Source organism: Pelodiscus sinensis, chromosome 1, assembly GCF_052426305.1.
Source record: "Pelodiscus sinensis isolate ZL-2025 chromosome 1, ASM5242630v1, whole genome shotgun sequence".
Taxonomy (NCBI): Eukaryota; Metazoa; Chordata; order Testudines; family Trionychidae; genus Pelodiscus; species Pelodiscus sinensis.
Window position 1 is genome coordinate 18,402,108 of NC_143052.1, and position 26,532 is coordinate 18,428,639.

Genomic DNA, 26,532 nt, shown 5'->3' on the forward strand with positions numbered 1-26,532 from the left:
AGAATTGGGGCCTAGCCTAGGATTCATCCTGGCATAGAATCCAAGTAACAAGCCCATAGTCTCTCACTGTTCCAACTATTTGAATGTAGGTTGTCAGTGTTTTTCCCTTTCACTTTAGATTAATGTTCAGTTGGTCTGGCTCTTGTAACTTTTTCCTAACTATTCCTTTCTGTATCACTCTGAAAAAGCAATGACTGATCCATATAGAAACCTGCTTTTGAGACACCCTGTAAAGTTGTATCTGGTCTGAAGGAAATGGTGTGAATTATGCTACTGACCAGCAGAAACAAATCATTTACAACTATTATTTTGGCCAAAAAAATATTCAATCTGCATGGTTTTTAGAGAGGCATTCACTAACATAAGTCAATTAAAGGGACAGATCAATGTATAGCTCATGACTCTTAATATTGCAATATTTAATCTAATTTTTAGAAGACACATAAGGCATTTATTTTAGTATTTCCCTATTTTTCTTTTATTCTTTGTCTATTCCTAACATTGTGGAATAAGGCACTCCCTTGGGCTACATCTACACGGTGGAGCTATTTTGGGATACTGGAAGTATCCTGAAATAGCTATTCCGTGTCTTGACCATGCCCATTATTTTGAAATATAACGAGCTTGCTATTCTGAAATCCCTGTAAACCTTGTTCCCTGCCACTTGAATGGGCCGTCACTGAAACAGGATTCCTTGGTGACTCACTTTCAGTACAAGGGCATAAGTTTCAGTATAGTTAAGATAATCCTTAACTAGTACCCACACACACACGCGCGCGCACGCACACACGCGCGCGCACACACGCATGTGCACACACACACAGCGATTATCATTAAGTTATAAGCAGTGTGAGGTCTCTAATGAAAGCTGTCATGGTACTTATCCATGAAGGGCAGCATGTATCCGGTGTACTGAGCTTGTCTGGTTTGGAACAGGAAGGAGTTGCTTGGAATGGAACCATTTGCTGTTAAACTCCAGTGGGTCTCTGACAGAATGCCATTGCAGATCTGAATCCTTGTGGCATGTTGATGACTCTTCTTGGCCTTTGATAAATTCGTCTTAACTTCCTTGGATGACATTTCATGGAAACAGAGAATACTAGAACTGGAAGGGAACTCAAGAGATCATCAAGTCCGGTCCCCTGCCCTCACAGCAGGATTAAGTACAGTTATTTTGGAAGGATTTTCTTTTGAAATAACCGCATCTACACAATTTTTTTATTTCGAAATAAAAAATTTCAAAATACCGCTAGTCCACGAATATGCAAATGAAGCATGGGATATTTAAATCCCAACTTCATTTGCAATTTCAAATGTCTATGTTTTCATTCCTCTCTTGAAAGAGAGTGCAAGTGTAGACATACCCATACAGACCTAACCCCTTCTCCTAGTGACATGAGAAATTCTCCCCTGTCCTAAACTACACCATTTCTAGTGTTCTTGAAAACATAACATCCAGCCTTGGTTGATTGGCAAAGCTGCTCAAAAGATTTCTTACCTTTACAATTCATTTGTTTGAATATCTTGGACTCTTCTGAGTTGGAATCTCCCTGGGCATACATTAACACAGTGGTCCCCAACCTTTTGGGGCTGCCGGGTGTCCGGGGCCACTCGTGTGCCGGGGCAGGTGCCGCACACGTGCTGGGCCGGTCCAGATGATTCGGCGGGCGCACATAAATGCCCCAGCAGGCACCATGTTGGGGACCACTGCATTAACAGATTTTCAAGTAGCTGTTTTGTTACATACCAATTCCACAAGCCAAATACACAGGGAAGGACTGGAATTACAGCTCATTCACAAGTTCTATTCTCACACCCATGGACTGAGTAAAGATACTGAATGGCTGGGTCATTATCAACCTACCAAACAATGAAGGCAGCAATGGTTCTTTGACTGTGTAGAATCTCATACTACCATTTACATGTTTTGTCAGTCTTTAAGTACTACCTGACCAATTTGTTGTTTGCTAATTAATGGTTCTTATCTGCCTCTTTTTTGACTATCCAGCCTTTAGGTACTTAAACTATTCGTTTTTCCTATTACATTCCTGCTTGGCTTTCCTGTTGGTGTTGTGGTGTTTGTTTGTTTGTTTGTTTGTTTGCCCACTGCCTCTTGTCCCCACCCCTCCCATTTTTTCACCCCTTCCTCCCTCATTCTCCCTTATTTATTTTGGTCATCTGAACAAGTAGACTGTGCCCGGGAAAGCTTATGATAACATCTACATGTTTTGTTAGTCTTTAAAGTGCTACCTGACTTTAAAAAAAAAAGTTTATCCTGTACAGACTAACTCAGCTACCCCCTGAAACTTCTGAACTCTTCTTCAGTAGATACCTAATTCCTTTTTCCGTCTTATGCATAACATCTTTCAGCAGTGAACCTTTCCTTCATAGCTGGAATGTGGCATTAGTAATCACAAATACTGGGATCTATTTCTCCTTATCAGGGCTCTTAACCACTCTGATTCAGAGTTTCCCAACTGTAATATCAAGATAATTACCTTACAGTGCCCTGAGGGATGGCTCAAGGATGTATACATCATTTATTAGGCATGCAAAGTTGATGAAAGGCACTATATAAGTACAAAATATTGTGGGTTTTTTTATTATTGATCTAACATGCTCATAATGGAGTTTTTTTGTTCTGTTGTCTTATAAGGAAGTGTCCTTAAGGTCAATCCCTGTAAGGGTGTTGTATAATAAATACTACTTTAGTTGGTGGCTGTATTTGTAAGCTCCAGCTCTACCTGTTGCCCTTTTTGAATGTCTCATTGAAAAATATATATTTGCTCAATTCTGTCTGGGAGGAATTTAGAGACATTTTTAAAAAATGAAACCAAAGTTGAACTGCAGCTGTGAAGAGAAAACTATACCTCTTTAATCCAGAGGGTTTGGAGTTTAAAAGCACTAAAGCATCATGGAATATCTTGTAGGCTAGCTAATCATGGGGATCTCTGAGTGCCTTGTAAGGGGTCCTCATGGCTGAGAGATTATCAACAGTTTTGTGAGGAGGCTTATGAGTTCTGCTGGCAAGAGCAGGAACTCCAGCAGCAGCGCCTGGAGCAAGGGGGCAGTGAGTGGAGACATTCTTCCGGCCCGCACCCAGGGGCTGCAGGGAAGGAAGGAGCCAGACAGAAATGGGAATTGAGAAGAGCCGGCAGGAGCAGCAGCAATGCCCAGAGTGACGGGGCGGCGAGCGGAGCCATTCTCCTGGCTCGTGCCCGGAGGCTGAAGGGAGGGAAGGGGCCTGAATCAACTACTGTACTGTACAGGTAATCCGTATTATCCGTCATTTTCATTAATCTGACTACCTATTGTCACGTTTAGGTCGGATAATCAGGACTCTACTACTTTCAAGCTGGAATAAGAGATCCTCCGGAATAGGGCTTTATTCCGGAGGATTGCGCCAGTCTGGACGCTCTTTTCCGGCTTTTCTCCAAGTCGGAAAAAAAGCGGCGGCCATGTTTATTTAAATCCCGCGGGGGATATTTAAATCCCCCCCGCATTTCCCTATTCCAAAGTTCTAAATTAGCATGGCTATTCCAAAGAAGGGGCCAGTGTAGACATAGCCAAGATGAAACAGAATGGCTGCATCTAGACTGGCATGATTTTCCGTAAATGCTTTTAACGGAAACGTTTTTCTGTTAAAAGCATTTGTGGAAAAGAGCGTCTAGATTGGCACGGACGCTTTTGCGCAAAAGCACTTTTTGCGGAAAAGCGTCCATGCCAATCTAGACGTGGTTTTGCGCAAGAAAGCCCCAATCGCCATTTTTGCCATCAGGGCTTTTTTGGGCAAAACGGTTCTCAGTTGTCTACACTGGCCCTCTTGTGCAAAAGCATTTTTGCAAGAGGGTTTTTTCCCCGAACGGGAGTCATTGTATTTGCGGAAGAACACTGACAATCTTACATTAGATCGTCAGTGTTCTTGCGCAAATTCAAAGCGGCCGCTTTTGTGGAAAAACTTGCCAGTCTAGATGCAGCCAATGTGTGTAAGTTATTTTAAAGATCCATGATTCTGGAAGATACCAGCTCATTCACATTGACTGTACAACAAAGGTGAATACAAAGCACTCCCCTAGCCAGCAAATCTGAAAAGATTTGAAAAGTTCTATGTCCCCATACAGAACTGATTCATTTTTGCACTTATGATGTTCTCACTTTGTACTCAAACAAAAGACAAACACCCTCCACTCCAAAATCTATTTTGATCTAAAGCAAACCAGAAAATAATTGTTTAATGGAGGCACTTGATCCCTGATTTCTCCCCCAGCCCCCGAATGACTCTTTTAGACCCAGAGGACACTGACACTACAGCCCTGTCAAAACAGCTTTTGCTTTTTATGTGTTGCACTACAGATACATTGAATCCTGGCCAAAAAGCTCTATTAGGTCATAGGAGCAACAAGTTCTAAGCCCTTTGAAATGGTATAGTTAGTAAAAATTAACATTTTAAAATGATAATCGGATACCCTTACTCATCTCAAGCAATCTGTTACTTCCCAAGGAGTCCCACTGACTGACTTGTAAATATTTATAATGAATAAAAACCATAATCACTTAACACTCTGAAGCTTGTACACAGGCTTCAAATCAAGAATAAAACACTAGGGATATGTCTACACATCCATGCTATTTAGAAATAACTGCCCACTGTGTAGATGCAGACTAAGTTATTTCAAAATATTGTCAAACTGGAGGACTTCTTAGTCCGACTCCTGTAACCCTCCTTGTATGAGGAGTAAGGGAAGTCGGAGGAAGAGAGCTCTATTTCAAAAGAAGTGCTGTGTAGACCAGGGGTGGGCAAAAAAGGCCTATATGAGCCAGATCCGGCCTGCCAAGTGGGTTGATCCCATGCAGGGCCTCCGCGGGACGCAAGTCTCCTCCACCGCCAGGGAGATGGGTGCCTGGGTGGGGCAAAGGGGCTCCCTCACCTCCAGACCAATTATGGCCTGGGGGGGGGGAGGGAGGGGAAGCTCAGAAGCATCCTGGCCCTGCCCCTTCCAGTGTGGCCTGGGGGCACTTGAAACATTTTTGAAGTGGCTCCCAGCAAAAAATTATTGCCCACCCCTGGTGTAAATGCTCCCAATTTCGAAAAAAGCTACTCAGTTGACACAGCTCAATTTGCTAAGCTTATTTCCTGGTAAGCCCTGCTGTATAGACACACCCTACAAAATGTTCCACCTTTTTTATTTAGTTTAAACTCCATGCAGTGTGAGACATCAATGTATGGCCACGAGGCACAATGCAAAGAGTGCATGGATTAGAATGAGGAGAGGAAGATAGTTTTGTGATTGAGAATGTAAATAGGCACTCAGGATGTGGGTTTGGATTCTGGCTCTGGAAGAGACTTATTTTGTGACCTTTTACAAGTCCTTTCCTCTTTCTGTGTTTCTATTTTCTAATAAGCAAACTGGAATAACAGTGCTTACCTACCTTTAATGTTTGTGAATGGCTTGGATACTGTGGTGATAAGCACTACAGAAGAACCTATAAGAACTCTGTGCTGCTAGGCTATGATTTCAAAGGATTTAATTACTCCAGAATGTTATAAACTAGAAATATATTATAATGTTTCTGCATGCTTCCACAGTCTCTCCTTGGAGGGAAATACAAACATGAATTTTTAAAAAACAAAACATTCATCCCAGCAGGGCCATTACTTGGTTGATTGCAAGATATCCTTTCTTAAACATCCTTGAATATCTCTGATTGCACAAAATATTGATCCAAAAATTAGTTGGGGAGTGTTATAAAGAATTCAAAGATATGAAAAGAAACCACAATCTACCCCCTCCCCCCTCAAAATTCTCTACTTTACATGCTAAATCCAAGCAAGTGATACTACATATAGGTCAATGGTACAGGTAGTCTATCACATAAGGCCATAAAACTAATTCTAGGAATCAAAAGGAATAAATTAGTATAGAACAAACATTTGAGTCTTCTACTATGAAACCTACATTTCTATAGTCAGCAGAAACTAAAGCACACTTGCTTGAGTTGAACTTGGTCTCCACCTAAAAAATTAGATTGCCCTATATACATCACTCAGGGCTGTGGGGGAAAGAACTGTGCCTATGTGACTTAATGAGGTTGACCTAAGCCCCCACTGTAGACAGTGTGGTCAATGGAATAATTCTTCCATCAACCTACTTACTGCCTTTTAGAGAGATGGATTAACTGTTCTGGTGGGAAACTCCTTCCATCCAACTGCAGTAGAGAGCATCTGCATTATGGTGCTATAGGAGCACAGCTAAAACTGAGCTGCTGCAGTGAACACATGACTTTAGACATAAGTTCACCTTGTTTATGATCAAATCTTTCAAAACAGGGACTAGGCTGATAATTGCTGAAAAGTGATATTTAATGGAACTTTGTATCAGTTGTACAGTAGTGGTAATAACTGAATTGCCTTTGGTATCTCATTTAAAACCTGCAAATACCTTGCATACTGGAGGTTAGTTAACTCACAGGAAGCACAAGAATACTAGAGTAACCTTTTTCTGTTAAACTTGCCAGCTTTAAGTTAATCAGTACCAAAACAGTAACCGATACTTATACAGATTTCCAACACAAAGTAAATTCAATTACACTTTCGTTGTATCAGATCAATAAACTGAGTTTGCTGTGAGTTATGGTAACCAGAATCCCCTGATTAGTTATTTGTAATATCCACCATTACATGTCCTGTGTGTTATATGGAAAATGCTCAAGGGCAGGGACTGTCACTTACAAAACTACTCTCATGCCCACCAGAAGGACCCTTGTCCAAGACCTGAGATGTTATGCCACTACAAAAGTTTAGCAGTAATAACATTTGAACCTACATATATATATTTTCATTATGTTCAAATAACAGTTTCCCAAATTCTCTTCAGTCTTCTTCTACCAAGTGGTATGCAAAAGATAACTGATTCCACGGGGGGAAGGGGCAATATTGCTCTCATGGAAACAGACTATAACTGAGCAAGAAACATGACAGACAGACAAAGATGTAAAGACTAGATCTCCATATTGGTCATGAAGCATGAGAACATCGATAACAAATTCCCAAGTGCAAGTGTCTCAACATGTGAGTGTTGAGAACAATACTTGGTTTGCCGGCTGGTGACAACTGTCCAACACAGATCACTGCCTTGCTAGAATCTGATTCCTTCACATTCAGAAACACAAGCATCTTCTGCTTGAGGTGCCCCTCTAGCTCCTTTATGTGGTAATAGTTGTAGAGTCTTATTCTGTTTTAGAATCCATAAGAGAAATGGTTCATCATGCATTTAGCCACAGTATTACACAATCTCACTGTCAAAAGAGGCTTATGTGAAGAGCCTGGAAGTCCAAATCTGTACTTGCCACCTGCATGGAAAGGGTCTTGGTCCAGGAGCATGAAAGCTCAAACCTCCACTACGGGCGTCTCCAGTTCCACCACAGGTCGTCATCACCAGGAATAGGACTGCATAAAGTAAACTAAGTAGCGAGGTATGCATAGCTTCCTTGGTGACCCGTCAGCAAAACCTTTTGGGGAGGGCAGAAGGGGAAACTTCTAGAGCTTCAAACTGTCTACAGCAGGGCTGTGTCTAGACTGGCCAGTTTTTCCGGAAAATCAGCTGCTTTTCCGGAAAAACTTGCCAGCTGTCTACACTGGCCGCTTGAATTTCCGCAAAAGCACTGACTTCCTACTGTAAGAAATCAGTGCTTTTTGCGGAAATACTATGCTGCTCCGTTCGGGCAAAAGTCCCTTTTTGCTGAGATTTGTTTTCCGCAAAAAAGCCTCAATCGCGAAAATGGCGATCGGGGCTTTTTTGCAGAAAAGCGCGTCTAGATTGGCCACGGACGCTTTTCCGCAAAAAGTGCTTTTGTGGAAAAGTGTCCGTGCCAATCTAGACGCGCTGTTCCAAAAATGCTTTTAACGGAATACTTTTCTGTTAAAAGCATTTCCGGAAAATCATGCCAGTCTAGATGTAGCCCAGGTGTCTCTCTGAATATGGCAATAGTAGTTGCAGGGTCAGTTGACTAACAGCGTGTGCGTGTGTGTGTGTGTGGGGGAGGGGGGGTTTGGTTTTTTTCCTTCCTTTCCCCTCCCCCCCCGCCTGACGTTATTCATATATTATCATGTGCCAGTAAAATTAGAGAACATTTGATTGGTTAGATGGGTAGTGCCAAAAAAAGCTCCCGCATCTCTTGCTGTCATGACACTTTTTTTTTCTTGTTTCTTCTTTTCTCAATAGCAGGCAAAGGTGCTTCCTGTATATTTTCTATGCCCACTTACTTTATAGCTGTGTCAAACCATCCAACTGCAGCAGGTGGAGTCTAACTGTCTCTGCAGGAAAACTGTTTCTTCTGGGAAATGTTACTCTGCCAGCATCTGTTTGTTGGATGTTAACTTCACATATCCATGTAGTGCCTCTAGACATTTTCTATTGCCATAGATGCGGAGATAATGAGATCTAGAACATATTTTAATGTAGACAAACACATTTTTCTTTTAGCTCTGATCGGGTATAAACTGTAATTAAAATATAATGGCCGGGCTTGACCTATGAATTCTGTTTCAGCATTTTATAAGCTATTAAACTGTACTCTTCTCTGACTTTCTCATTTGTTGTTTCAAATGAGTAAAGCTGCAGTGTGGTTTTTAGGTGATTTCAACACACTGTCCCAGGGAGTTAGTATGAACGCAGAGGTGCCTGAATGCTTCAGATGTCAAAGTGGATAGATAAGGCATGCTATTTCAGAAATAGATGTAGTATTTTGAATAGCAATTGCATGTAGACTTAACACAATAGTGTGATGTCCTGATAGGCCAAATGTCGGAAAAGCCTCTTTGAGAAGAAAATCGGAAAAAGATATGCAAATTGCAGTTTGCAATTTGAATATCTTTTTCCGACTTTTCTTTGTAGTGTAGACATAGCCCTAGTCTTCCCTCACTTCTTCTGTATCTTACATCTGCACAGCAGGGCTAAAGCCAAAATAAGCTACACAACTTGAGCTACGCTATTGACATAGCTTGACAAAGCCATGGCTGAGTTGATTTAGTTGGGATTGGTCCTGCCTAGAGCAAGGGGCTGGACTTGATGACCTTCTGAGGTCTTTTCCAGCTCTATGGCTCTATGATTCTATGAAATGGCTTATTTCAGCTTTTGGTGCTGTTTACATAGCAGAAAGTCCAAGAGCACTCTTTCTCCAACTTCTTTACTCCTTGTAAAATAAGAGTTACAGGAATCGGGTAAGAAGTCCTTATGTTGAAATAGCCCATGTCTACACTAGAAGTAGTTATGTTGTTTCAGAATAACATTAGTTATTCCGAAATAACACTGCTGTGTGGATGCAGCACTTAACTACACAGCAGGGCTTAGCTTCATGTGTGTATCTTATTTTGAGTTGTCAATTGCGTAGCTTATTTTGAAATTGGGAGTATCTACACAGCACTTATTTCAAAATAGAGCACTCTTACTCCGACTCCTGTAACCCTCATTGTATGAGTAAGGGAAGTCAGAGAAAGAAGTCCTCCAGCTTGACAGTATTTCAACATTTCAAAATAACTGCCTCCTGTGTAGATTCGGACTAAATTGTTTCGAAATAATGTTGCTATGTAGACGTTTCTCTAGTGTCCTTTCTACAGTGACTCTTTTATATTGCAGACTCACATTATTTTTTTTAATTTATTCCTTTTGTTGTTAGTTTACAGTACTCTCTACATCCCTTTCTTTTCTCCAGTTAAAGTAATCAATCTTTCCCCTCTTGTCTCTCCCTTTCCTCCTTTTTTCATTCCCTTCTTCTTTGTTCTACTTGTTTCTCTTGGATTGAAATCCAGAGACGAGGTCTAGTTTGTATTCCAAATGCAGATGTTTTGGAGGCTGAATGGATGATGACAGCCCCTGATTCTGCAATGAGCAAAAAATGGGTGGATTCCTGCGCTGTCATGAAACCCATTTTAGGATGGAGGCCTGAATGTGTAGATAATGCCCACTGGAGATTTAGGGTATTGAAATTGAAGTAAATGCACTGCACATTAGCTTGAATATTAATATTGTACCAAAGTACTCTCCTTTTGTTAATGTATGTTTGTTTTTGGAGGGGGATCCAGGTGGAGTGATACTGATTTACTCTCTTCCACAAAATGCCAGTCTGCGCAGAAGACAAAATTTGCTGTACTGTAAACATTACTAAGGCTGCTTTATAAAGCAAATGATGGAGAATAGCTATGAAGGATACTGTTAGCTCTCAGATGGAGTTAACTTTACAATTAGATTTCCTACTGAGGAGAAAAGGTTTCTCTGTCTGCCAAACTGTCTATCAACAGAATATCCTGTCCATAAGAGGGGAAAGAACATAGTTACACTGTGCTTTGGATCAATGTCCTCTTTGTTATTTAAAAAACAGAGCCTGGATGCTAAGTGATCCCGGATACTACATTTTACTCTGCTTTTGTTTGATTTGAATTATTCTGACTGTCATATATGTTTCCAGTTTCTCTTCTGACTAAGGCTAGATTTTTCAAAACACAGTTTATGATTATGATGCATATATGAGTATAAACTAGCCAACTATAGACATTCTTTTTGGAAATGTCTTGCTGTTTTACTGTAATTAGTCATCTCAAAGACAGTTGGTTTGGAATAAATTTAGAACTTCTGTGGCTGTTTTTGTCTGTATATAATATATTTGGAAGTTCGCTATTTCTTTGCATATTTCAACTTTAAATGTAGGTGTGAGTTCCACTTTTTTTTATTTGCAACTACCATCAGTATTTAACCCTGGTATAGTTTGCTCATGTCTCGTTCTAAACATAGTTCTGATCAACTGTATGCCTGTTGTGTGCACAGACCCGAATCAGGCAGACAAAATGGACTTCTTTCCAGGACAACTGTTTCCCTGCTCTTCCTCCCCCTCACCCCCGAAAAAACAAAAACCAACCCACAATAAACCCCTTCTGGTTATAGTTTCATCATGCAAAATATTAAGGAGTCAAGTAACTTACACAACATACTTGAGTAGAAAGTGTGTGTCAGTTTTTCCTACACTATTCTTAATTATCACAATGGGCCAACTCTGTAGGTTTACTCTGGGTTTATAGTAACTACTTTAGTGAGATTCAAATACTTTATTTATTTTTAAGCACTTTTCATTGTGTTCTTTTGCATAATACAAAACTCCTCATTTTTAAAACTCAACTTGAAGAATAGTATCTGACTTTTAAATGTTATACTCCAATTAAATAAAAACCAGTGTTTAAATGAATGCTATATCTACCGTGTTTGAAAAATCTGTATTTGAGTGAATTGCTGTCCTCTGTTTCTGGAATCCAAGATGCCAGGGAAAGTTGGGAATCTACACAACATCCCTAATAGGGATGTGAAAGTGTAACCATTCAAATGGTTAACTGATAAGCTAGGTTTCCATTATGGTTACATACTGCATCCCTGGAAGACAGCTTTGCTGTAGACTCCAATATAACTTTTTGTACAGAAGAGTGTTCAGTGAAAACTTCCCAGGAGAAGGCCGACAGAAGCTTCAGTGCATTCTCTGTGATATAAAACGTATATACCCCAGAGCCCTCAGCGTGTGCAACCAGTAGGATTTTTAGAGATTACTCAGTTACATTTCTAAATAACTTCTTATCCCTAATCCCAATGTGCTTGATTTTTGTAAGTAGATAACACACTGTTCAGCTAAATCTGATAACTCATTTACACAGCCAAGAGGGGACTGTCTATCTGAGCTGTGTTTGTTCCAACAAAGGGCCTGGAATAAATTATGCTAAATAAATTGGCTCCAGGTTTGCCTGTTTCAGACACTAGTCTCAGAGTAATCTATCCTACAAGTCTTACAGAAAGTGGTCAGATTTAGTAGATGTCACCTTTTCAGGGACATAATGTTACAAGTTCACTGGTTGTGCATCTGGATATCCCTGGCTATTGCAAGATGGCAGAATACCAGCATGTCTGTGCCTTGACTGCTGGCAGCTCTGCTAGTGCATAACCCATGTCAGATTTAATTTCCACAGGGAAGATCTAGCTTCACACAAGCATGGGCGGTTTGTGAACCTTCTGCTTGAGGAGGCAGTTGCTTCCCAGCCCGGAACCTGCCTTCTTTCCACTATCTCCCTTCTCTGTGTTCCTGTCACTGCATGCTTGCCCCGTTCCAGTCAAATCCCTGAACCCAAGCAAATTATTTTTCCAAAAATCCTTTCTCATAAAATGGAGCTTGTTTTGTCCCATGTGCTAGACATGCAGAAGGTACCTAATTAAAAGCACTAAATTTTAGGAATAAGAAATGTCTGTCACCAGTCGATTATATACCCTCCTAGTTGACATTCAGGCAGCTTGCAAATGCCCCAAACCCCTCTCATTGATCCTGAGGAACACAGAATGGCAAGTACCAGTTAAAGCTAATTGAGAAATTGCTTGTCGCTTCTTCACACACTCAAGCAAGGTGTCAGGCCTCACCCTTAGCTGACATTTGCCACCTTACAGGAAGAAAATTACTAGAATCAAGCTACAAAATTTGCCACCTCATTTTCACTTCTTAACACAAACAAGTTGAGGACTTCCTATGTTGAGCAGTAAGCACCTCTGACCATGAATAAGAATAAAAATTCAGGCTGGCTGCTGCTTGAACTGCACCTGTTCAGCTCACAGAACCAAGAAGACAAACTGGCCCACTGAGGCAGCATGATGGTGCCACTTTTATGTATCAGACTGGCAGATTCAATATCCCCAGGGGTAAAAGAATCAAATCCCCAGCCCTGTTCTCATCAAGCAAACACCATCTCCTGACCACTGAAAAGAGTGGAGACCTATCCTACTAATCTTCTTTTCCTTGCCACCATGTCCCTCTTCCTCTTCCCCCTCTTTCTTACCTCCACATCCCTCTGTCCCCAGGCTCCCAGAACTCAAGGTCACTACCCTCCCCAAACAAGTGCTTCCATCTGCCCTGACGGTCACAAAATTTGAACTAATTTAAAAAAAAAACACCACCACCTACCACAAGTTGTTCCTGCCCGGGCCACTGCTTACCTGTGGGGAAAATTCTGAAGGGCTCCTCTGGCCCAGGTAGAGGAGGGGGGAAAAGGGTCTATTCTTCCTGGCTATTTATTTTGAAGACAGGCCAGCACAGGGTACCTGCTGCCACAAATGATCCAGCCCTCCCTATAGGCACAGGTAGACTGGTCAGCCTAATGCTATATTTGCCTTGCCCTTGGAAAAGTGGTGATGTGGGAGGCCTGGTGGGAGTATGGTTGCTAGGTGTCCGGTTTTCTACCAGACGGTCTGGAATTTGCGCCCTCTGTCCGGTAGAACAATTCAGAAAATACTGGGCATGTGCAATGTCCGGTATATTCTGAATTTCTGGCTGGATGCCGGACGGAAGCCTGGCAGGGGTGGGGGAGCGATTGGCGCTGGGAGCCCTGTGGTCGCATGCAAAAGGCAGCGGAGGGGGTGGGGGCAGTGGCTGGGACTCCCAGCCACTCCCTCCTCCCAGCTTCTGCACGTGACCAGAGGCTCCCAGTGCCAATCGTGGCCCCACCTCCCAACTGAGAGCCTCTGGTTGCATGCAGAAGCCAGGCGGGTGGAGTGGCTCCTAGCCACTCCCTCCGCCCAGCTTCTACTAGCAACTAGAGGGAGTGCCTGCCGGGGGTGCGGCCTGATGGGCTCCAGCTGCAGCCAGTGGCTGTTTCTCCCTCCCCCCCAGCTCTGCTTCCTGCCCCTCCTCCTCCCAGCCAGCCAGCCCTGCGGCCCCCAACCTCCCCGCCCGCCAGCCCCGCCTCCCGCCCCCCTTCCTCCGACCCCCTGCCCACGATCAAGTATTTTGAGGGGGGGGGGGGATCCACCTGGTAACCCTAGGTGGGGGCCCTGTGCTCATTCCCCCTGCCTCTTCTAATTGCTCCAGCATCATACAATGGGAGGAGGAATCATCCCATAAAGTCCCAAATTGAAATTCTCCTGTAATCCAGGAGCAGTGGCTACTGCGTGAATAAAGCAGAGAGATTTTGAAACTGGAACTAAAAAAATACTAGGAGCAGGGCTTCTCAGGGTGAGGGTTATGTGGGCCTGCTTCACCAGGGAGCCCCAGCTGCTGCTGAGGGGACACTGCATGCTAGACTCCTGCTCTCTTCTCTCCCTCCCCCGATTCCTCATCCCCTCCCCTCACCCAACTCCACTGTAGGGCACAGAAAATGGGAAGCATGTGGGGAGAGGACAAGAAGAGGGGACAGGGTGGTTATCTGTGCAGGGCTCATTGGGCTAGGCAACCCACCACCCACCCTACAAATACTAGCAAGGGGGACTATGTAACAAATGTGTGGGGAAATGGCAAGAGAAGAGCAGCCAGGGCTCACCAGCAGCTGGACTGGGAAAATGAAAACAAACCCACCACCATGCCACATACGAGGAAGGAGCCACCCAAACAGGGAAAGGGCAAAGGAGAAAGAGGGAAGCAAGGAGGAAGCCCACTTTGTCCCCCCGAGCCAAGGTGCAGGAAGGCATGAGGGGCCAAGCAGGGAGGAGCCTGAAGAGGGGAAAGAAACCAGTCAGCAGCAGCAGCAACACACCAAGCTGTGAGGGGGGATTTGATAGCAGCCTTCAACTTCCTGAAGGGAGGTTCCAAAGAGGACGGAGATATCTGTCAGTACTGTGAACAGCCTGGCAGAACAAGGAGCAATGGTCTCAAGTTACATTGGGGGAGGTCTAGGTTGGATATTAGGAAAAACTGTTTCACTAGGAGGGTGGTGAAGCACTGGAATGGGTTTCCTAGGGAGGTGGTGGAATCTCCATCCCTAGAGGTGTTTAAGTCTTGTCTTGACAAAGCTCTGGTTGGGTTGATTTAGTTGGGATTGGTCCTGCCTTGGGCAGGGAGCTGGACTTGATGACCTCCTGTGGTCTCTTCCAGCTCTATGATTCTAGGTGGTCTCTGCAAAGCAGGGCTGGAACTCCTGTTGGTGCTGGCGGATGGAGAGATCTGCAGGCTGAGAGCCTACATACTTGTGTTTTGAGCCTTGTGTGTGTTCCATGCAGGTTCAGGAGTGGGCTGCTGAGGAGGCTCCTTGCTACTTTGCCTTCCCATCCACTTTAGAACCTGAGGTTTGTGATTAAGGCCCTTGGCAGCGATATATTTAGGGATGATAATAAAAACTTAAAATAACTGAATATAGATAAGTTACCGCTTCATGATAAAGCTTGTGTGTTAAATATTTGCTCCTTTCAGATGTTTTGTCCACTATTTTGGTTCAGTACATCTCTCAGTAATATCTTCAGAGGTTTGTTTTTGATAAGCATCTAACACGATCAGACTGGGATGGTGTAGTTTTGCTAATTGCGCTTGCGTACCTAGAATTTGCAGGTGTCAACTGAACTGTAGCAGTGGTTAGATTGGATGCAGAGGGCACACATGACGCTCAGTTAGTGTTGTGTGCAGTCAGCATGCATTCCACTTCACATGCCCTTCCTTTATGTTTGGGACGCAATTAGCCAGAAGAGGCAGGGGGAATGAGAGGAGGGCCCCAGCAGATCTCCCCCATCATCACTTCAGTAATACTGGTGCGTTTTGGGGCAGGGCTTTGCACACAGGAACCAGTGGAATTTAGCAACCCTGCCGTGTGGGCAACAGTAAACAAAATGCGTTGTGGGTCACGCAGAACCCTGATGGATCGCATGTGGTCCACAGACCTCAAATTGCTCACCATTGTTGTAACCAATTTGCAATGTAAGGATCTAAAATATCTATATTGAGATTACCACACATTAGTACCTTGGCTAACGCTATCATTTGAATACTGACTATTTTATGAGTATTTTATATTTAATTTATACTTAAGTGTTAGCTAGGTTAGATATTGTCCAACACCTTACATGTTTTTCCAGCCTTAGCCTACTAGTTTTGTAGAAAAGAGTTTAGTGTTTTGGTGTATACTGGAGCAAAATGCCTCTGTGGAAAATGAAGTGACTTCTGCTTAAGCTACTTTCTATAGGTCTGGCTTCTCTTCATAAAATGTGTGTGACAGTGCAAAGGACACACAGATGTTTTCTTTTTGCTTTCAGATTACATTTGGACTTGCTGAAAACCAGAGGCTTTTATTATCATGAAGGCAACAAAAGACTCTCGAGAGAACAGCAGTATGAAATCTTTCAAAGTGCCATGTGTCTGCACAGCATTATCCTTAGTAATTCTGTTCCTTCCAGTCATTGGAACTTCAAAACAAAATATCCCAAGACTTAAGCTCTCTCATAAAGGTAAACCCGTCAGAAGATTTTCTGGTGTGTGTTTGTTTGTTTGTTTTTCCTTTTTCTGTAAGGTGCTGCTGGCACTCATTTCTGTTACTAACAGGAAAATAAACAGTTGTCACAACTGTTTCTAGAAATAGACCACAATAGCGTGAAAGACATAAGTTCTTCTAGGGGACAGAAGTATTAAATTACCTTTTTGGGGTGAGGAATTATAATAGAAATGGTAAAGTTTCTCAGATACATTTAAAAACTCAAAAAATTTGCTAAATTTACACTTCCTTGAAGCTGAAAATCACTTGGGACAAACATTAGTTCTGAAATGATAAGTGGCTGCATGGCCATCATAAACAAACAGAACATGACTATTGGCAAATATAGCACATGCAAGGACTTACTTAATCAGTGTGTGCGCTATATCCGGTGAAATGCTACTTATTTACAAGTTACAGCTCTGTATCTACTGGATTTGGTGCAAATATGTAGGTGTGATTTTTATGTGCATGTCTTCACTGTTTTTGCATAGTTTCAGGAAATAGCAATGCAAGCCAATGAATACAGAAGCGGAAAGATCTGACAGTTATAGATATTAATAGGAAAAAACTGTAGCTTGCATTCAAATTTCTACTTCTAGTTATAGCTTCTAAAATTCCCCAGTGTTAATTAATCTATATGGTGATGACACTTATTGTGGGACTGATGACCAAAATTACTGTATTCTGTACTTCAAAGATAGTTTGCCACCTGCAAAATCCTGATGGACTTAGTTGGCTGACAGAGGAGGAGAAAACAAAACACTTTGAGGTCAGTGTAGGAAAATTGTTCAAAATATTTTAAAATACTGAAGGAAACCTGCTGGGAGTGGCGTGGGAAAATGCTTAGCGTAATTAATAATGGCAACAAGGACATGACTGATATTGAGGTCCTGACCCAAACTTTTATTACGACCTTCATAAAGCTCTGAATCTGGTCGGAGGGATGGGGTTATTCTATCTCAACTCAGTGACCTAACCCTGCAGGGGAAAAAATGCAGAGGGGAATACAAATTAACACACACATTCCAATTCAGAGAGCTATACTGCCATGGATGAGGCCAATGGACAAATAAGGAAATATGAGGAATATTGAATTACTGTTCTATCTCTCTCCTCCAACTGGAAGAAGTAGAAAACAGTAAAAGAAAATGTACTGTTATCAAGCTTTTAAGTGTTGTTAAAATGATGCCCAGGAGGGTAGAATGTGTAGACAAAAAATTTGCTAGCATTGCACTGCTAAGCTCTTTGAGCATTCTATGGATGAAAAGGTTTGCTAAACAGAAATTAAAAACGAAAAATGTACACCCTAAACATATGCTAATGAAACCTGGGCTCTGCTTACCATCAAAGAGGATTCAATGGTTTGAACCAATTTTTAAGGCTTTATGGGTCTCATGGATTCTAAATGCGCTCTAGAGAAAGTGTCAAACTGCCATTACCTGTTCATGTGCAATAATAACCAGGTTGGTGGCTAAAGTTCAGAAAGTAATGGTCAACCTATGTCCAAGTCAGGCAGAGGTTTGTGATATTGGTCAGGTAACTGCTGTGCATCCAAATGTCTCTATTTCCAAAACAGCATTTTGATGCACCTGTGCTATGCTGATTTCTCACTGAGTGATAATTTGCATTACAGGCAGTGCAGGTAGTGATGTTTAAAACTGGCGAGGGCTTCCTGTTATTAGACCACCTTTTCAATTGCTTAAAATTTAGCCAAATTTTAGTCCTCCTGTTCTGTAGCATTAACACTGTTAATCATGAGTTGTGAGAAACAACAGGGCAGGGTAATGTAGTAAAGAGTTTGAGTTCTTCCTTGAGGGACACAACTAATGCCAAATAATGGAAAAACCACATCTCCACTACTAGATCCTCCGCTTGTGGGATTCCACAAGGACTGGAGAAAGAAATGGTCCTTTATTTCAATATTCACGTGCAACCAGGCAGTGGTGAAATGGTCAAATGACATAAATTCAAAGTGCTGGCAATATGAGTATGACACAGTCTACCTATCTTGTACCACCTACAACCTCACCACTACAATCATATAAGATGAGCACAGTTGCTTGATGCTGAACCCAAGAAAGACAGAGATAGGCATAGGACAACATTTTGAAGGTTCACACTCACAATAGATTAGTTCAGTCCATAGTTTAGGAGTGCTCTTGGATTTCTTCCTGACACTGAATTCTCCCATCACATCAGCCTTGAGTAACACTTTTTGTCATCTTTAGTTGGCTAAGACTTTATCACATCCGGAACATGATTTCCTGACCTCCATGTTATAAATGTCGTCTTCACTTCTTGGTAGGGCTGCAGCAATGAGATGTATCAGGAAAGAAATATTCAGGACTTGGACTCCAACTAGTACAGAATGCTGAATCTCATCTCCCCAGAAATGCTGGATACCATGGACACATTACACCTCCCCACTGCTCTCTGCACTGGCTTTGCAAGGAATATCAAATCAAATTCAAGGGTTCGGCCCTTATCTTCAAGGTGCTTCATGGTATGAGCCCAGGATACCAATACAATAGAAAGCTCCAGTACAAAAGATTTCACTCTCTGGCACAATGGATAAGAATAAAGCTCACCTGTGCAGGAGACAGAACTTTCTCAGGCTGGGAATTTTGCAAGGTCACTTCCTGGTGCTAGGGGTGTGCCTTTTGCAATGAACTGGACTCAGCTCCCCATTCTAGTTCACATCCACCCATCTGGGCCAATTTGATAGATTGTGGGGAAAACCTGAGTAGGTTGTAAAACATGAGTTACAAGTGAGACAGGAGAAGGACCAGTCAGGAGAGCTGCCAGATGGAATAACTGGTTTGTGGGAGAAGGCAGATGGCATGGAGAACAACTCATGATGTTTGCAGGGTGACATCCCCAAGCCAAGGAGGCTGGGCTGAAGTCAGAAACAGGAGATGCCTTCTGGGTCTAAATTGGAGAGCCAAAGCTCAGGGACAGACAAAGCTGTAGGAAGGGGAAGCTGAGAAAAGGCTTCCTTGGGGTTCCTGCTCTTCAGCAAGGGGATGCCAGACAGTAGCTATGAGAAGCCCAGGGGGAGTGAGTGATGCTTCCCTGGAAAGGAGGCAGTCAGGCTATAGGAGCTCTCACAGTGAAGAGCAGGGTTGCATCCTGGAAGGAAGGTCTTGGGTAATTGTCTTGGCAGAAGGATCTAGGAGACATTTTATGGTGAGAAGGAAGTTGGGTTTTGATGACTAAATGCAATAGGGATACATAGATTATGTTTCAGGCCTTTTGGTTATTCACTGTTTGCACGATGATGAATGACAAAACAGTGTCATCTTGGGCTTCTGTGATGTTCTCCCTATGGTATCCAGGTGTTTCACAAACATTAATGTTTGATCTTCTCAACACTCCGGTGATATTAGGTGGCATTACCATTCTTGGATTACAAATGGGGAACAAAGGCACACAGGGCACGTCTACATGGGAGTGTTATTTTGAAATAACAAGGTGAGCGTCTAAACACCAAGCCTGTTTCATAATTTTGAAATAAACTCACATTTCATGAGGAATAATGCCTGTTTTGAAATAGGGTGTGTAGATGGTGCAGCTGTGGTTATTTCAAAATAAGTAGCCTCAAGGGCTTCTCACAGCTGCCTTTGTGGCCACTCTGTCCACACCAATCAGGACTCTCTAGTTCCCCTTCCCATACAGGTTTTAAAGCTACAACCCCAGGGGAAACAGTTTGTAGTAGAAGGACGGCCATGCAAGCCCTGTGCCATGCAGCAGGATTCATTTGTGGTGCTATGGCAGACTCCCATGCTTCCAGTGAGCCTTCCACAGCTGCAACTGAGCCAATAGCCAGCTCCCAAGCCCCTGGCCAGGGGTGGAAGAGGAGGGCAACATCCTGGGCTGGAGCAGAGAGCCTGGTACACACCACTGCTGTCGATCACCGAGTGGCTGCCATTGAGCAGTCCAGCAGCCGCCTCCCCGCCCCCAGCCCTGCTACTGTTGCTGCTCCTGTGTCTTCCCAGTTATATTTACCCCAAATTTAAAACAACAACAACAACACAGTTTATTCTTTCAAAACAAAAAGTATGGTTTATTGCATCTCCAAGGGAAGAGAAGGTTGGGAATGGAAAGGCACAGAGGGGCAATTCAGAGGCCCCTTGCGGGGAGGCCCAGGGTTGAGTGTCCATACCTGGCCTTATCTGAAAATCTCCCTCAGGGCCTCCCAGATGTGCAAAGCCCTCTGCTGGATCTGCTATTGAAACATTCCTTGGGAGGGTCAGCCATGGGAGCAAAGGGTCTGCTGTGTCCCCCATGATGCACATCAGCATGTCCACGTCCCTGCCCCTGATGGAATGGGCCGGGGGGGGGGGGGGAGGAATGTGCCAGTGTGCATCTTCTGAAACAGGTTAGAGTTTCTGAAGACATGGGCATCGTGCGCCTTCCCCGACCATCCATCGTTAATGTTGGTGAAATGGCCCCATTGGTCCACAAGGGCCTGCCGGACTACAGCCTCTCCCCGAGTTACGAACGAGTTACGGACCAAACACTTGGCTGTAACTCGATCCGTTCGTAACTCAGACCCCACTGAGATGCACGCGACTGCGCTGTTCGCAAGTGTGGGTCGCGTTCGTAACTCGGGGACCGCCTTTATGACCGCTCCATGGGAGCTTTGGTCGTAAGTGCGAACGGTCGTAACTCAACCATTCGCAACTCGGGAAGCAGCTGTACTGAAAAGCACCCCTTCCTGTTAATATAATCGGTGGCTTGGTGGTCGGGGCCCCAGCAGGGGATATAGGTGCTGTCAGTGCCCCTGCCCCTGGCAGTTGGGAAAGCCCATGCAGCAAAGACAGTGATGATGGGGTCCACGTTACCCAGGATGACGACCCTACACAGCAGGATGGCGTTGATGGCCCTCGCCACCTGCAGAAGCCTTTTCTGTTTGTATCACAGGGTGGCTAGAGCCCTCAGGAATTTGTCAAGTTCAAGCCCCTTCCCAGAGCAGGAGCATCCCCAGCTTCACAAATCCCTGCCTGGGATGGAGTACGGTGGGACTGAAAAACCTCTAGAGGATGAGTCCACCCCCCTTTCCCACAGAACTCCATTTCAGCAGTTCACCACCCTCCAGGGACAGTCATAAGAGTCATACCTACATGAGCAAGGCCCCATTGGGAACCAGTTCAGCATGGGGAGACTGACTGACTGAAGCAGTAGTTGTCTGGGGTAGCAAGTGTCCAATGCAATGGCTCACCATTGCCAGAGTGCAGGAACGAGCCACTTACATAGCCTCAGGAAGGTGTCCTTCCAGATGCCGAAGTTCTGGAGCCACTGCTGGTCGTTGCACCATTCCATTATGATCCAGACCCACTAGTCGGTACTGGTGTCCTGTCGCCAGAAGCAGTGGTGTTTGGGGAAGAGTGGGAGGGGTTGTGCTGCATGATCAGCATGTGGAGAGAGGTGAGGAAGTGCCCTGCAGTGAGCTGTCTCTCCTGTTCCTGCAGGTCCATGTGGCTAGCCTGCAGTAACTGCACTGGGAGGTGCTACAGGAGCTCCAAGAGCCAGCGAGTACTTTGCAGCAGATCTGGCTCCATGGCTGGAGTGCTGTGGTGTTTGCAAGAGCACACAGTGAGATGAGATTGTTGACCCTTAAGGAGCTAGGCAAAGTGAAGAGTCTGAGACATGGTTGTAGAGGGGAGTCCCTTTAAGCACAAGCTTCAGCCTCTGGCAGCAGCTACAGGAAGTGACTGTTGTCCTGATGCCCTGCCCGAAGTGCTTCCGGGGAGCTTTAAATGAGATTCAGGCTCCAATCAGTGTGGACGCGCTATTTCAAAATAACTATTTCAGGAATTATTATTCTACAATACTTATTTCAAAATAATCGTGTAGTGTAGACATACCCACAGAGATGAAGGAGAAAAATGTCAAAAGTGTTGGCTAATTTTAGGTGCCCAACTTGGTATGCCTAGGATGAGATTTTACAGAATCTAGCATTTAAATATGTAAAAAGCACCATGTTAATCCAATTCAGTTGCTTGACTATTCTTCTATCAGAGGCTTTTCAGCATCGTGCAAGAATTCTGTGGCAAAAGCAAGAACTGAACTCAGTTCTCTAAGGTTGCAGTTAACTTCCTTTGCACAGCACACATTAGAACTCTCACAAATGTGACAGGGTCATGGTGCAACAGTGTAACTCACTAATCTGTTCTGATTCCCAGACCAGTGTCCAACCTGTACACTGACTGAGGCAGGGGTCAGGCAGGAGAATACTTAGTATGTTATCCTTTCCCATCATGCATATGAACAAGGGGGGCACATTAATGTTGCCCTGGCAAGCTTTAATTCTGGTTTTTTCCTAACTTGAGTGCTTGATTTAGCTTTGTTTTTTAATGTATAATTTACTCAAGACCGTGACGAGGTAAATAACAGCAACTACTGACTGGCTCTTCCAAGTGATACTTTCAGCATTAGCATTTTCATAAGCCATTTTCTTCTATAGGTTGCCCTAATATTCAGGCTGCATTTACTCAGCTCTCAGAAGGACTGTTGTGGTGATATCTTAATGCTTAGTTAAAAAAATAGCTTCTACCTGACTTCTTCCTACTTACATCACTTGAATTAATTCAGATACTCTGTGCAATTGAAATCCATTAGCACTGAAGGTAGTGGGAGTCTTGCCACCTGGCATCAGCTGGAGCAGGATCAAGTCCCCAGTTCACACCATTATTCAACTTCATCTGAAAGAACATTCATTGTATGGTCTTTTTCCGTATGTTATAGGATAAGGTAAATCATGAGTCCTGAATAGAAATTAATCTTGTCTTAAGCTTTTTAGCTTTATATAGGAGAGTGGGTTTCCTCCTTTTACAGTGTGAGTGATCCATTTGTATGTTTACAGCTAACAATAAAATGTTGGTGCCTTAAGCAATTTTGATTTTTTTTTTAACCCAGAATCAGTAACTTCCCTTAACAAAAATAATACACTAAAATGAAAATATTCTGTAAAAATGGCATTACAAAATTCCAGACTTACTGTCTCTGGATGATTAAACATATTCAGTTTGCAAGTGAAAAGATAATTAACCATTATCCCTGTGTACTCAGCCTGTGCTATAATAAAGTTGGTATCTTTCTATTGTTCACTTATATCTGCACAACTGAGTTATAACAGTGTAGCTTCATGAGCCTCATTTAAGCCAACAGCCATCCTGTTACAGTACACAGGTTTGCAGAAATGTAACTGATGGGAACTTGGTGTTCTAATCATGCACAAGAAGTAACAGAATTAAGCTGACATGTTCAGCTGTGTTGGCTGTGCAGAAATAAGAGGACAAAAGTGTAATAAACATTTACAGCTGTGACAAAAGTCAGCAGCTATAATTCTAAACAACAGAGCTGCTTGCTCCTTATGTGGTGAGTGAGTGCCATTTTATGTAGTTGCCTCTGCACACCTTAGTCATCTTTGCAAAGTACTTTGAGACCCATAAATGAGAAGTGTTATGTAGGTGCAGCAAAGAGTTCTCTTATTTCATCTGATGTGGGATCAACACAAATAGAAACAGCTGCTTGAAAAATAAGGTTGCATGCTCTGTTACAAGTTCCTGGTTGAGGGTGCTGTTAGCTGTCATTATTTTTTCCTTCCTATTGCCTTTGAAAGATACTTTCTGAAAGCAATTAATGATGAAACTTAAATCACTTCTATGAGAATATGGGTAGGCAGTGCTATCCTGCTTGAAAAATGTCTAGGAAATCACATGCATAGAATCAATTTGATTTTTAAGGGGCTTTTTTCAGATTTAAAATCAGATCTCACCAAGATCTCTCTCTCCTGCTTACTTTAACTAGATAACTTGGAGCTGAGATGCTGTATTCTGTTTTATTATTATTGCATATATTATGTCCTGCAGGGCAACCTCCACTCAATGACATCAACAGTTTACACAGTAGTTGAACTAAGAATAACCTTAAAGAGCTGACCCATATCAACCTCATAACACTATAAACAGCTTGTAGATCTCAACAATTTTCTCTTTGCATAATTGCAAAAGGGCCTTACCTGCATGAGAAAAAATGTTGTGTGCGCAAGACACTGTACCATAATTCTTTGAGTTCACTTGATTGAATCTCCAAAGATGAGAGAGAGAAAATAGACTGGACTTTGGAGAAAGTGTTTAGACCAGTTAAAAAGAAAGAAGAAAAAGTACCAATGAATGGCTTCTCTAGAAGAACAAGGTTTGAGTAAAGCATCATTGGCAGCATTTTAGGCATTGTTTACACTGGCATTTTTTGGCGATAAAACAGTGAAAGCATTTACACTGCAATGCACCTCTTTTGTGGCTGAAACTGGATGTTTTTTCCCAATAAAATTCCAGCCCTACAAGAGACTTTGCTGTTTGTTTTACTGAGAAAACTGGCTTCCACCAATATCTCACAGTTTCTGCCGTAATGGTTGTGCTCAGTGTTTTGTGATCTCTGCTCCCCAACAGGCACATGCCCCACCACTTTCAAAGTTCCCGGAAGTATCTGGTAGCAAAGTGAGCTTCTCCATTTGGGGAAAAAACAGAGAAGAAATCATTGGAATATTCCTGTTCTGCCCTGCAAGGAACACAGCAGCAGGCAAACTGCTGCTGAAGGGGGAGAGCTGGAAAGATTGCTGTGCTGCTTTGACTTTCCTCCATATGGACAGCTCACAGAGCTGCTAGCGAATCCAGTGAAGATCAGGGATCAGCTCTGTATTCTCACAACACTTGCACTGTGGAACGCTTACTCACATTGCTTTGTTCTGTCAACGGGGTGCTAGCAATGTGGCCATGAAATGTCAACAGTGGGAGGCAAAAAAAGCAGTTTGACTGGCTTTCACATTTGGTGATGCTTGCATGTCGACAGCACTCTTGTCGCCAAGCCTTCCCAGTGTAGACATAGCCGTAGGGTAGGATTTTCAAAAGTGCTTACCTAACTCTGCTCCCAGTGAAATTAATAGTAAAAAAATTCTATTGGCTTCAGTGGAAAAAGAATTTGGCCTATCGTTGACAAGAATTTGTCAAGCGTTTTTGAAAATCTTATCCTAGTCTTTCACTGTGAACTAATTTTTAACTTGTCCTGATCCTGTTTTCATTGATGTCAGTGGGAATAGGATTGGGCCTTAAATTGCATTTTACATCCTATTCTGTCTCCTGGGTCTCTGGTAACTTACACATGAAATAGTTGTCTGTTCGGGTTGATAATTTTGTATGGATATATTGCTGGAGGGTTTTATCACATTACATACCATTTAATTAAAAACTAATCTTTAATGCCTGGAGACTCCAGAGCAACACTGGAGGGCTAGTAACACTATTCTCTCTACACGGGACCAGACAGAAAGGGAAGGGAATATTGTGAAATACATTGGGGGGGACTTTACCAACATTTGTTCTGCTGCTAGCTTACATGCTCAGAGTAGCTCACCTAGATCAAGTCTCTGTGCTATGTACATATCTTTAAAATGGCGCAAGGAGATGGTAAGGTATCCTAGTAGCAGTTCATGGTACTCTGTAGTATCCTATAATGTCAGAGTGTGAAACTCAGGCTTAAACAGGGACTTGTGTTATATTGTCCTGTTTGAAACTGGATTTTGTGAGGATTATCCAGGAGCAAGGAGATAAGTTTATGTTGTGCGGTAGAGAAGATCAGCTGAGGAACATACTTGAAACAGGACAGGAGTTCTGTGCTGTGGCATGGGTCCCAGCTGTCCTGGAGAAGTATGTACCTGTATATGCCTGTGCTGTGACTAGAAAAAGGATTTCAATTTCCAGGGCATTCAGTTCAGCTTAGTACAGTGGGAGACGCTTTGTCTAGTGCATGGGTTCCCAAACTGGGGGACGTGCGTGAAGAAATTCCAGGGGGGCACGAGGCGACCCAGCCCCCTCTCCCCTGCCAATCCCCCGCAAGTTTTGCTGCTACTTTTGTTTTTTGGCCCCGGTCAGTTCCTTTTTTCCCACCTCAAGTTTTGCTGCTATTTTTTTGGGAGGGGGGAGTGAGGGTTTCTCAAAAGTCAAAAAGGGGGCATGATGCTGAGAAGTTTGGGAACCACTGGTCTAGTGGGTCAAATACTAGCCTGCGACTCAGGTGTTTCTGGGTTTTAGTCTGAGTTCTGCCACTGGATTTTGGGTATCTCCATGTCTCCCTCTACCTCAGTTTCCCCAGATGTACAATGTGGATTATAATGATGACATCCTTTGTAGAATGCTTTGAGATCATCAGATGAAAAAATATGGATTTCTACATGAGTATTATTCTGACAGCAAAGGTTATATGTAGATAATGAGGCAGGAGAA

At 43.1% G+C, this 26,532-nt stretch overlaps 1 protein-coding gene across 3 annotated transcripts in view; it reads left to right on the forward strand.

The window, feature by feature from the left end:
• SEMA3D (semaphorin 3D) overlaps nt 1-26,532 on the forward strand; it is a 203,824-nt gene that overhangs the window by 61,992 nt on the left and 115,300 nt on the right. For all 3 annotated transcript variants that reach the window (XM_014570492.4, XM_006117129.5, XM_006117131.5), the window contains one exon: nt 16,032-16,223. In XM_014570492.4, the coding sequence (XP_014425978.1) occupies nt 16,073-16,223 (151 nt within the window). In that variant the 5' untranslated portion in view covers nt 16,032-16,072. The remainder of the gene's footprint in view (nt 1-16,031; nt 16,224-26,532) is intronic.